Raw genomic sequence first — 13,358 nt, 5'->3', positions numbered from 1 at the left:
CACACACACACACACACACACACACACACACACACACACACAGGCACAGGCACAGCAGCTCACTTGGCTGACGGTTTGATTTCTTGCCCGTTTTTGAACCACTTGACTGAAGCTGTGGGGTCAGCCAACTCCACTGTGAGCTGGATCTTCTTGCCCTTTTCCACAGAGTACGCCGAATCCAGCTTGGTCAGGAAAGCTGAGACGAAAGTACGATGTTAGCATCTCTGTTTTAATAGTAAAATAARCTACGCGAGCCGACCTGAAGCAGGCTGACACACAGTCCACCTGTCGTCTCGGCTGTAAAACGTCTCTCCTGAGGCCTTTTAAAAGCTGCTAGTATTTACAGCCTAAAGCCTTAAAGAGGTCTCCCGTCCTCCCCGCCATCTCACTCCTTGTGCTCAAGTCTGCTTTTGCCTCGTAAAATCTCTCCTGTCTGTTCCTCACCGTCACTCTTCTTCTGCTCTGCCTTCATCTTCTTCAGCCTCTTCAGCATGCCCCTCAGGTCTGTGATGCCGTACTGAAAGGCAATCTTCTCGTAGTCGCAGGGCTTGGCTGCCTTTAGGATTTCCCAAACATCCACTTCTTCTCTTGGCTCCTCCGGCTTCTTCTCCTTCCTAAATGTAAATATTAAACCACATATAAAAAAAAAAACTCCACATAGATGAAGGTAAAGGATGAAGCTCTGGATACCTTTTTTTGAGCAGCACGCTGAAGTCGAGGTCACCAGCATCCTCATCTGCATCCCCGCTGGAGGAAACAGAGAGGATGTTTCTGATTAATTATGGTGTATTGAATCTATTTTACCACATTTATTATTTAAATAGAGCAGCAAGCCGTCAGCACTGGAGATTTAGTATTTTCACTTAGAAATCCCTTTTTATTCCTCATTACAACAAACTAAAAATAAGCACAGAAACACAGTAAAGACATTTATTTAAACAAATGAACTGTTTTTTTTTAAATGAATTAGTGTCTTTAGCTAAAGCTTACCCTTGTTTTATCCAGTTCTAAAATAAAATTTAAAAAAATGAACCGGCGTGAAAATAGAGCAGAACTACAAGTTTACCTCTCGACTCAAACAGATTAACACAAAGTCCAAACTTTATTTTATCCTCTTCAAAGTTAATTGAACTTATTAAAGCCTGGTTCGTTTACATGCACCAGAGACTCTTCCTCTCAGCACGTAGCTGCAGAGGCTGCAGGAAAGGTTGCTCACAACCTGGTTTGAGTAAGACATTCATCGTCTCGTTACAACTGAGAATCACTAACAAACACTAACTCAGCTCTACCTGGTATTTCCTGCATAGATACAGTTTTAACATGTCCTCTTATAAACACTGCAAAGAACTACGTGTACGACTTACTAAATATGAAATAAATAATATAGAAATACTATTAAAGGTAAAACATTTTTTTGATTTGTTTTGTTTTTGACATTCCAACAGGGAATTCCCACTTGAGGAGTGCTCTGGTTTAAATGTACAATGTGTAAGTGGGAAATTCCCACTTCCCAGTACAAATGAGCTACAGAAAATGTAGCCAGGAAAAATGCAGCAAAGTGGAGATTTTACCGACTATTTTTAAACCCTGTGTAGCTCCACCTGGTGGTGGGAGGCCATCGTTTTAAAKTAATTAACATGCATTATGAGAGATGTAGTTTATGGTCCATACTGGCTTTAAAACAARTTATTTTAGGACATTATTACAACTTTGAAGCTCTCACAGGCCACATAAAATGCTGAAGTGGGCCACATTTGGCTTGCAAGCCTTGAGTTTGATGCATGTGGTTTAAACCCTGATGGTTACAATTCAACAGGAAAACCTTTAGTTATGACACAAGATCTCATTATGCTGCTAATCTAGAATTTAGGACATCTAAGAGGAAGTTTAGAGGAAGTTCAGTTAAAAACACCAAAATAATCTTAAATTAATTTAAATTTAATAATAGTTTGGTAACTTTTCCATGCACAGAAGTGGGTATAAATGAAGAGAACTGTCTTGTGTTGTTGTCAGTTARGTAACAAGGTGAGATGTTGGTTCCTGTAACTCCCACATTTATACACAGCTTGATGTTTCTGTTCCACCCTGACTGATTTTGGCAGATCTCTTTTTCTGGAGTGGAGCGTTCTCCTCGTACGGTTGATGTTAATTTCACACATCCGAGGCCAAAATAAATGCCCATAAATTCTCCCACATCCTGGACGATCACGCTTGTTTTATGGATGAACGGTTTGTCCAAGGACAACATCCATCCTCTGATAGTAATAATGTTCTCGTTCACGGGGCAACAAATGGTTGGATGAGCATGAAAGCGATGTAAGCTGTGRTCAGCGTCGACGGTGTTCGAAGTAAATCAACCTCGTTTAGAAATTTGGAGGCTTTCTGGAGCATTTTGATGGGCGGGCATCAGTAGATACCAAAGTGAAGGAGATTTTTTTGGAGACATTATTTCAACATCATTGAAGCCACTTAATTGGTTGAGGGTCAAGCTATATGTGCATAAAACTTTTAATGTGAAAATCCCYTTATGTGTAAACATGGGTGGAGTGACAGAAAAACGAACAAATRAGTCTTCATGTACGCAGCTTTTAAGGGCTGAGACACTTTCCTGCAGATTCTGGAGCCTCAAACGCAATAACTGTAAGCTTCTYACTGGCTTTCACATTTTAAATAGATAAAATAAAAATGTTATGTCTTGTTGCAGCAGTGCTCTTAGTCCATCCTCCTCCCTCTCTTGAAACAACAAGCTTTCTTTAACACTCCGAGCTGCAGCTGTGGCACGTTTCAGTCGATAAAATGTAAAAACATCCCAACTTACAGTCTGAATCCTGAAATGAACATTCGCTTTTTATTTCTGAGAATAAACATGGTGCAGTATTCTAAGGATATTTTAAAAGTGCCATCAAAACAATCTCAGAGTGTCGWGTCAGACTACAATAAATGTTTCATGGGACTTTTCTGGCTGAAGGACTTTTACTTGGTCGACCAGTCAGACGAAGACGACACTAAAAAAGAAAAAAAAAGGTCTGACAAGCCTTGGAAATATGAAGATTTCCAAAACATAAGACAAGCCAAACAGTTCAACCTATTTCAGACTCATTAAAACTGATTCAGTTTTTAGAAGTAGGCACATCGCCGGCCCACTGTCGTTCATGCCAGAGTTTTAGGCTGGGAGTCTCACGCTGTAAGAAAATTCTGATCAATAATTTGGAAGTCTTGTTCCTCTTCTAAAAGCTTTATTCAAAAGTCTGACTCAATTCAAGCCCACAGCAGTCAGCAGCCAGGCCTCAGAGTGGAAAAGAAGGCCTTGGCCTTATCAAAACCAAAACAATCCATCCTCTCTAGCAGTCTGTGCCAGGCTGAATCTACGAGAAGACCCAAAATTCATTTAATGATGAATCAATCTCTTAACTACATCTGACTTCCTGGTCACAACCCTGGAGGCGGTGCGTTTTATGTCAGATATTAAAACGTAACCGACAGACAAAAAGGCCTCATATTGATAAGACACACTGACTCTGTTCCTCTCTTTAAATCATATGGCTACACAGAGTGTGAAATACAAGACTGGAGCTAAAATTCAATTAATAAGTCACTAAATTTCCTTCACTAAGAAATGAGTTGCATTTTAGTCAAACCTTAWATGCACAATCTCATGTGATGTCACGCTCAAAGTGTTGGCTCAGCWACTATGACAATAAATATTACCTCAAAATCTGTAAAATTTGTTCAAATGTATCCATTTTTGTGTTTTCTAAAGTCCTGAGCCTTCAAAACTTTAAGAGCAGTGGTGGGCACAGTTTCCCTAAAGCACTAATAGAGGAACTAATTTCCTGATTAGTGCTTTTGGGCTTTTGCTAATTTAAAAATTTATTAGTGAATTAGCACTTGCTAAATTTATASYKTAAATTTAGAAGCATAACTGAYGTCWTTAAACGTTATTGATCAACATTYATGTCAACAGCTGAGGGTGAAAGCTGTCACACATTTTGTTCATGTGTGTCACTGATCCACCAGGTGACAATATATGAACCTAAATCCAGCTGTGGAAAATGATYAGTCTAAAGAGATCAACATGTGACTCGTGTTGTCTGTTGAAGAACGTTCATGGGTTGACTGGGTTATTTTAATGCTTTAGAATTAGCTTTTGCTAAAACTTTCAGTGCATTAGTGCTTTAGAATTAGGGGACCTAAATATTTGAGTTAGTGTTTTAGGGTTTGTGGAACTAATTTTTATATTAGTGCTGCCCACCACTGTTTAAGTGTTGTAGATAAAAACCTAATACTAAAACACATCCAGTGGACAGACATGCAGAAGCACCATGGCTCTGCCTTCCTGTCAGCGGCAGGTGATAATATCCTGCCTTCTGAAGTTTCAGCTCCTCTGCCTGTTTCTCTCAGCTAGCATGTGTTTGTCCTCAGACTGTGTGGCTTCACTCTGCTGTGTTTTTGCACTTTTTTAAATCCYCTGTCAGTGCGTGTTTCTTCCCTGTGACACATGCAGAAATGTGACCTGGGGAKTGCATTTGGGTGTCGACGCGACGCCGAATGTGTCATAACACCGAGCGGCTTGGTGTCTTCAAACTCTGTGACTGGGACTGGAGTTTCTGGAGTCACAAACCCAACTTGTTTAAAATGTGGAAGAAGAAACAAAAACACCCAGCAGGTAGGTTTGCAACGCACTGAAACATGCACCAGAGCCACACGAAGAAGGTGTCACTGAAAACATTTGCTCATAATATTCATAATAATAATGCTTGAAAAGCTTACAGCTCCTCAGATTGAGATAAAAAGTTTAGTGTATCGAAGAATTGGTCATTTTCAAACTTTTATTTTGCCATCCTCTGTCACCTAAAACTGTCATTTATTATTGCTGAGTTGCAGATGACATAGTATCGACATCACAAAATGCAGAAGGGGGGCAGGAAGTAAATGCAGCCGTTTCCTTCGGTTAATACAGCGGTGTCCAAAGTCGGTCCTAAAGGGTGATTAATTAGTGGGCAAGACACTTCACCTGCCTTGCCTACTGATGGTGGTCAGAGGGGCCGGTGGTGCAGTATGGCAGCCCCGCCTCTGTCAGTGTGCCCCAGGGCAGCTGTGGCTACAATGTAGCTTACTGTCATCAGTGTGTGTGAATGAATAATGCATGAAAATTGTAAAGGTTCTGTGAGGGTCTCAAAAAGCGCTATATAAGACTGATGCATTATTATTATTATAAAAATGCCATTGTAATTGCGTACATATACAATGTGCAAGTGGGAAATTTCCACTTTCCGGTACAAAAGGGCTACAGAAAGTGTAGCCAGGAAAAATGCAGCGAAATGGAGATTTTACATCACTGCATTTTTCCTGGCTACATTTTTCCTGGCTACATTTTTCCTGGCTAATCGGTATACCGATTACTTTTAAACCCTGTGCAGCTCCACCTGATGGTTATTCAACAAGATTGAAAAGCAGACGTATACCGTATTTTTCGTGTATAATACGATCTCATGTATACTGTAGTCTGGTACAGAAATTTGGACTCCCATTCACGCAAAGAAATACAGCGTTTGATAGATAAATCATCAAAAATGACACATTGTATCATAGGCTCATTACGCAACGAGCAATAAAGATCATCAGTTTTTTTCCCAACGGCTGCGCCATATGAATTTCCTGAGGGGCCACATGACTGCAACCCAACAATAATAGTGTTAAAAAAGGAAAAATGAAATTTAACCAATCTAAGAAGTGCAAAATAGAATCTGACAAACACTGTCAATGATGCAGTAAAGAGTAAAGTTTTGTAGTGCATTTAGGTGTGATCCTCCAGATTTACCCTCTAAAGTTAAATCTGCATGACCTCCAAGTAACAATGCATTTTTCTCATAGATTATCMCTCCAACAACACAGTCGGGCCTTAACGAACATCTCACTTTTTATTTATCGCCCCAACCTCCCCCACTGCACCCAGTCGCTCCTTCAAATCACCACTCTGCAAATAAGCCCACTGACACGCTGTCGAAAGCACAATATGAAGCTGTCTGTTCGCATGTTGACTCCCTCATCTTACCTGCGCCTCTCTGCTCCGGCGCTAATGAAGGACGGGGAATCATATTTTCAGACGCAGGCTACAAATATGGAGCTCCGTGTGTCAGAGCGAAGGTGATTTACTACGTGGCACACATGCTGATGAGCTGAGATTAGTTTTTTTTTTTTTTTTTAAAGGCCGGAGCAGAGATAGAAAGCTGCAACAGTGATGAAACCAAACCTTAATAAAGTTGGGAGGTTTTGTAAAAGCACAGATTTGCAAACTTCAGGTGARGCAAAGGCAGCAGAGGAGACGTGACAGAAAGCGAGGCACAGCAGACTGACTGGAACAGAGTCTGCTACCAGTGAGGGATTGACACACGCACGGGCGCAGACACTGGTTGGGACTGACAGATGCCCYGAGGCAGCGATCTACAGAGGGAGACTCTGTGACGGCTGACATGTTGAGTCGACGCTCCGCCGACACTGACACTCACGATCGCTTAAAAGCCTCCAAGATGTTGTCCTGCTGGTCCTCCTGTGCAGCTGAAAGCAGACAGAAGAAGAGAGGCTGGTGAGTGCTCAGCCAGGTTAATTCATTACGCGGCGGGCTCCGGCAGCACAGGAATAATGAACTGATGACCCCGCGGGGCCGCTAAATGATGGGCCCTAATGTGCATCGCACTCACTGAGTTATTGGCTGACAGAATTGCTTACATCGCCACGCTGGACGAGCTGAATGGAAGATGACAATAATGTGATTAGGTGTGTGTGTGCGGACCCACCCTGCACGCACACTTCGAATGCGCAGCTGTCGCACTTGTCTTTGGAGGTGACCTCGCAGCGGTAGCCACCTGCGTCTCCGTCCACCACTTTGATGATGCTCATCTCGTAAGTGTAGATCTGACGGGGAGACAGGATGATATGCTAAGAACACGCAGGTTTATAACACACACACACACACCGGTGCACACAGATGTGCGGTACGTGCTCACAAGCACTCACTCGCTGACACCTGTTTGTTRATAAAGAATGCTGGTTTTAAGGAGTTTACTTGATTAAGCTCTAATGGTTCCAAATGTTACATTTTGTATTTAGGGCCTGTTTGGGACACTTGGGAAGCCATTGGAACATATTGCAAATAAAAACATGGCACTTGGCAATRGTGGGACACCAGGGACTGGGAACAGTCAGGACACTGGGGGGCCAAGCCCAGGTCTTCCTCTGGACACTTTGGAACAATCGGGACATTTGACAGCCGGGCCCGCTTTTTCCTCGGACACTTGGGAACAATTGGGACGTTTAAGGACCGGGCACGTTCTTCACCGCATATCTCATTCCACAATTTTTCTGCTATTTTCAAAAATTCATATATCAAACCGTTCATTTCCTTCAGGGCATTCCAGCTATGACTTTTGGTATTTCAGTTATTTATAATTGTTTTTTGCTATTTCACTTTTTCTGCCACATTTTCCCATTGAAAATGAACGGAGCCGTTTTCAACATCCTTAAAACTTTTCAAAATGTTTAAAAATCTTTACTGTGCTTCATAAACRTTTCACTGGTTCTGCTTATTTTAACTTCCTAATGCTAATTTTAGCATCTTTTTTTAGCTAATTTTAGCTTTTTTCTGCTGTTTCAGCTAAAATTCTACTCGTTTCTGCTATTATTCAGCTAATTTCTACCTTTTTGTGCTTCTTTCTGCTAATGTAATCTTTTTGTGCTTCTTTCAGTTGCTTTATGATGTTTAAGCTGTTTTCTGCAATTTTAGTTACTGTTCAGCTGTTAATAGCTGAAATTTTTTTAAAGATAAATTCACATTTTGGTGGCCATTTTATTTCTTTCTGCCGAAATCAGACAACATGTACTKCTTCTGCTTCTTTATGCTAATTTCAGCATTTTTAGCTACATTTTAGCTGTTTTACTGCACATTTTAGCTACTTCAGCTGTTGTACAACATATTGTCACTTTTTTGTACTTTTGCTTTTTTTCAGCTAATTTGACTTATTTAGTATATATTATACTATAAATATATTTAATATATTTATTRTTAGCTATAGTTAGCTTTTAGCTAGAGTTTTTAGCAATAAGAATCCATACTAGCATTTTTGCAGGAAATGCAGTTTTTCTAGTTTTAACTATTTTATATGAAGAGAAGCAGAACTGAAAATGCTATAAATCAATAAAAATAATACATTTTTAAAAGTTTTGACAGAGTTCACACAGATGATACATCTTTAATTAAAGCTTTAGGTAAAAGTTTGTTGTGKCACTCCTCCACCACCTCACGAGCATCATGAGTAAAACAGTCCAGAATAATGTTTTGCTGAATTTGATCTCTCCATCTGATTCTGCCGGGGGGTCTCAGTCCTCCTGGGGGTCTCAGAAAAGCCATGAACTTTGATCAAATGGCAGCAGTTAATGTGAGCTGAATGAGAATGTGTTGTTGAACACCATCAGAGCTTCAAAATACCACAAAATACGACARGGGCCTTTGAAGCACGTGTTTGCAAATTTCAAAGTAACCGTTGCAAAGTCATGACAACCAGAGACAATAAAATGTCTGAAGCAATAAACAAAATCTGCACTTTTTTCAAAGTCGAGGTCTCTGCAGTTTATAGGGGGAGTTTCTTGTTTGTGTAATTGGTCGGATGAACATATGGGGCATGTTAAAAGAACACGTAAATATAATTTTTGACTATAAATTGGTGCAACTAACACCATTCTGTCTCGAGTTATTATTACTAAAATTATGCATACTAAAAAAATAGCGCAATCTGCTGGCTGCGGTGCCATAAGACAACGTTTGCTGTGACTTGGTGTCAGAGTTGTAACATAACTAATAACAAATACTTTAATTCTGAACTAGAAATTTTGATTACCTGTAATTTACTTGAGTAATTATTTTTCAGCTGACTTTTTACTTCTACTCCTTACATTTTTTAAAAAACGTAAGAAGTAGAAAGTACATACAGCTGAAAAAATACGGGCACTGTCTGGCCGTTTCAACCGATTTACACGGCCCCCAATCTGCCCAGCATTCATCCAACCAAATAGRTACAGCTTTTTCAAAACCCACAGAAAATAGTCAATCCTACCTATCTTTAAAAAAACGACGCCCACAAATGTCAAACAGACCAATCATGTCTTGGACAAACTCCTCCCACAAAACACGAAACTCCCACTTAGTGACTGCAGTGACCAACTTCTCATTTTTTCCTCATATCGATGGGTAATGTGTCATTAAACGTGTTTGTTTACCTACAGAAACAGCCYAAGTGACTGAAAATTAGAGCTTAATCAGGCACCTGGTTCAAACTTCCTCATGGCTTTCAGCTTTGTTTACATTGAGTGCATGCCTGCATATTTAGAAAACTAATGGAGTAAACTCTTACAAACTGCACCGTTTATTAAAGCTAATGAAGCAAAGCATGAATAAAGGCTCAAACACACATAATTAACACAAACCTTGGTGTTTCTGTCATAAGACTCTTTAAACTGAATGTGTTTTCCAGCTTTGCTCGCCAGGTCCAGCCACTTCCCCTTTAACCATTTCATCCCCGGCTTCCTTGGCAGGCTGGACGCGTCCACTTTTACCACAAAMGTAATGTCCCTCCCTGCCAGGAAGAGAAACAGTGAGAAGCAGTGGTTAGTTAATGCCGACAAATTGTTTTATAGTGGATATAAGTCAGGGGTTTAGTGGTGARCACCTTTGGTAGCAGTGACGCTCTCCGGCTTCACGACAAACAGACCGGACGTCCCCGACTGCTGAGAATCCTCTCCTGCTTCTGGGATTCACAAATTAAAACAAGTGAACATGGACCTGGCTCCACCGTGATAAATGCACAGATAATAGACAGCATCAGGAGACAAAGGGACCGAGCAAACCACCAAATTATCTTCTCACTTAGGGAGAATTTGTAGCTTTAATTTAAAGGTGTCAAACCACTAAATTACCTTCTGTGAGCTCAGGGGTTTTACTCCCTTTAAGTGTCAGCRCAGGACTGAAGCTGAGCAACAGGAAGTTTCTGTTCAGCACGTTTGCTTGTCTTTGCTGCTACGTTATACGAGACAGAACGTATTACAGTCGACTAAAAAACACTGCATAAAACTAACATCTAAACACTGAAAAGTCTGACTTTTCTTTATGGATAAGCTGTTCCAGCTCCTGGGTGATTCTCTGGGTAATTTTTTYGAGAACTGTGGCTTTTGATTAAATTTAAAAATCCAAATTAAATCCCAAGTTTAAATCACCAAAAAATGAAATGCTTTCGCAGCCCATCTGCAAATCATCTGACCAAAACAAGCTGTTCTTTTGTCTGTTTAATTATCATGCGTTTAAATCCTTCTTTTTCACATTTAAATCCTTCAGTTGGGTCTTTATAAAGTGGAACTACAAAGCTTTGGTCTGAATTCCTCCTTAATCTAACTTTACCAGCTCCTCTTTCACCACTTCTCCACTGTGTGTCTCAAAGCAGGTCATTTTGTTACTGTTGAGTGAAGCCCCGCCCCCCTTCGGCTTCCAGACCGGTCCACTCCGGTTTGAGAGAGGGGGTTAGCATTRTCTAGCTTGCAGAAACATTTTATTTCCAGTTTAATTAAAAGATGTCAGCAACAGAAGACTTGTCCATCCAGCCTTGCATGTTGGAGTCAGAGTCTGACCCAGAACCAGAGTCTGACCCAGAACCAGAGGAGAATTAAGACGAGGAAACTGCAACTATGACCCCTCTAACTGTAGACAGTTTTATCAAAATAATAAATAAATCTTTTCTATGAGGATCTACTGGAGGAAACCAGCGGCTGACAGAATGGGTCCAGGGTCAGATGAGGTCACTGGTCTCCATAAATTCAAAGAGCCGTGCTGTCGGCGCCTCTGCCCCCCCTCCCACCGGCCTCTCTGTTTTTATTGGCTCGTGTAATTTGATCTTTTAATCAAATGCACCTCTGAGAATAGATCCAAGTTCAGATGTTGGGGATGATTTAAAGGGTTTCACTTAGAATGCTAAGTAGGAAAAACTGATCTTGGAATGAAACCCGGGGGGACACATTTGAATGTTTACACACTTAGACCATTACTGCGAATACTTCCTGCGCTGGAGATGAAGTTTCTCTGAGGAATGAACTCCAGATTCTGTGGCTGGTTTTAGAAACTGGGGATTTAAATTTTGGACAAAAGCCGGCAGAGTTTTTTTTTTTTTTCCATAGGCTATTTATACTTTAAGAACATTGACACGCTCAGAAACATTTTTGGATACATTTTACAGGAGTAAAATTAATAAAAGCTTTGTCAGAAGGTCAAACTGATCATTTAAGAGTTGTCTTTGTTTTAGTGATAAAACAGATTCATTAGAAATTAAACTGTTGATATTTTATTTTGTGTTTAACATTATTTACTTTTTGTTCTTCACTTAATTCAGTTGCTTTTTGTCCTGTTTTCATGTTTGATTTAATGTTTTTTTTTTTCATTTTTCTATTTTCCTGTTACTTTTGCTTTATTTAATTGATCATGCCTGATCTCCTTTTTGTTTAAAAATATCCCTGTCACCATTTGGATTCTTTTGTTTTTCTGTGTTTTCTGTCAGATTGTATTCAGAACCTCTCCGGTTTCTGTTTGATGGTGTCCAAACAGCTCACTGTGGATTGTTATATTTAACATCACCCTGGTAATTATAGCAGCTGAATGATGAAAACAAAACATGTACTCACTAGAGAATGTTGTTTAAAGGAATAAAGTCATTGGTGTAATTATTATAATAAATATTGTTTAAACTGCCAATATAATGAACTTTTTTTTTATTTTGCAGCAGTGGCCATCACTGCAACATCTCCTGGTTTTCAAAATGATGCTCTGATAATTCAGAAATGACAGACAGAAGAAGCAGAAGCAGGTGAGGACAGGACCAAGACAGGAAACTTTTTTCTGAACTGCAGCGTGCAGAAATGTGAATATTTTCACACATGCATCAATAGTGTCTGGGTCTCAAAGGGGCACCTGCAACATACACAGTCTATGGCAGGCCATTTTAACATTAAATCATCTTCACCACAGTTGCTTTCCAGATTTCTGAAATTGGTTCATGCCTAGACATAGGCTATTAGTTAATTAAAATATCTCTAATTCTATTTTGACTATAGGCAAAATACCTATTTGACATATCTTAAATTACATTCTGACTAGTATGAATGACAGAATTACAATTAAGTTGTACGGAGGCTCCAACTCTTGATATATTAAAATGAATTTTGACTAATCAAAAATACAGTTCCAGATATCTCTAAGTTAGTTTAGACAGGTCATTATCTGCTTTKAACATATTTCATTCTTTTGTTCTGACCAGTCATAAATCTAATTAAGGTTATCTTAAATGACATCATTATTTAAGCTACAGTAAATATAAATTTAAATATGAGATTTGACTACTGCAAATTAAATTGCAGATCTCTTGAAAGCAAATAATGACTCTAGAAAAACTAAATTAGAGATATCTAGAACTACAATCAAAAATCTCATTAAGATATCTCTAGATGAATTACAGATATCTTGAACATTTTTTGGAAACACTATTTGAAGGGGTGTGCATAAGACTGTCATAAATATGACATAACACCTGTCATGAACTTAAATGAGTCCTCATGAATGTTTATGACTGTTGTATTAAGTGCCATTCGGTAAATTATGACACTTTTAATGCAAAGTTGACATTGTTTAAAATGTCTTTTTATGACAATTTGACATTAACCAACACGAAAAAAAGGCTTTGTTATGAGGAAATATTAATGACAATTTTAATACAATAGAGTATCTCTAGACAAGTTAGAGTATTTATAAGCATTTGTCAGTGTAATGACACTCAATGACATCTTTATAACTAGTCTAACATGTTCCACTTTAGGAAAGGGAAAATATTAACGACACATATGTTGGTCTCATGACAGCCAACGTTAAGATTAAAAAAATGACAGTGTAATAAAATGTTAAAGTTGATACTTAATAGCTTTTATAACAGGTTTCTTGGTTAATGTCAAGTTGTCATACCAAAGACATTTTAAACAATGTCAACTTTACATTAAAAGTGTCAACACACTTGGGTCTTTTCCTGATACCATAAATAAACGACCAGACCTCTGATATGGCTCTACTTCATTTATTCCTGGCTACGCAGCATCAATATCACTGTCATGATCAAACAGACACCACTCAATCAACCATCWCCCCTCCCAAAACAGAAACACAAAGCTAAAAAGTGGGAACTCAATATTGGATGTTTAAATCAGCCCAGTTTTACATATCGGACCGATACCAATATGAATTCCGATATATTGTGCATCCCTACAATATATATATA

The 13,358-nt window shown here is 39.2% G+C and overlaps 1 protein-coding gene across 1 annotated transcript in view; it reads right to left on the bottom strand.

The window, feature by feature from the left end:
• mybpc2a (myosin binding protein Ca) overlaps positions 1–13,358 on the bottom strand; it is a gene marked incomplete in the record, with an annotated part of 61,965 nt that overhangs the window by 29,783 nt on the left and 18,824 nt on the right. Inside the window, 7 exon segments of the mRNA XM_014018770.1 lie at positions 64–196; positions 445–614; positions 691–747; positions 6,510–6,558; positions 6,798–6,915; positions 9,481–9,629; positions 9,723–9,800. Of these exon segments, the coding sequence (XP_013874224.1) occupies positions 64–196; positions 445–614; positions 691–747; positions 6,510–6,558; positions 6,798–6,915; positions 9,481–9,629; positions 9,723–9,800 (754 nt within the window).

The sequence above is a fragment of the Austrofundulus limnaeus genome, unplaced genomic scaffold (assembly GCF_001266775.1).
Source record: "Austrofundulus limnaeus strain Quisiro unplaced genomic scaffold, Austrofundulus_limnaeus-1.0 Scaffold201, whole genome shotgun sequence".
Lineage (NCBI taxonomy): Eukaryota > Metazoa > Chordata > Actinopteri > Cyprinodontiformes > Rivulidae > Austrofundulus > Austrofundulus limnaeus.
This window is presented reverse-complemented; position numbering and strand designations above follow the sequence as displayed.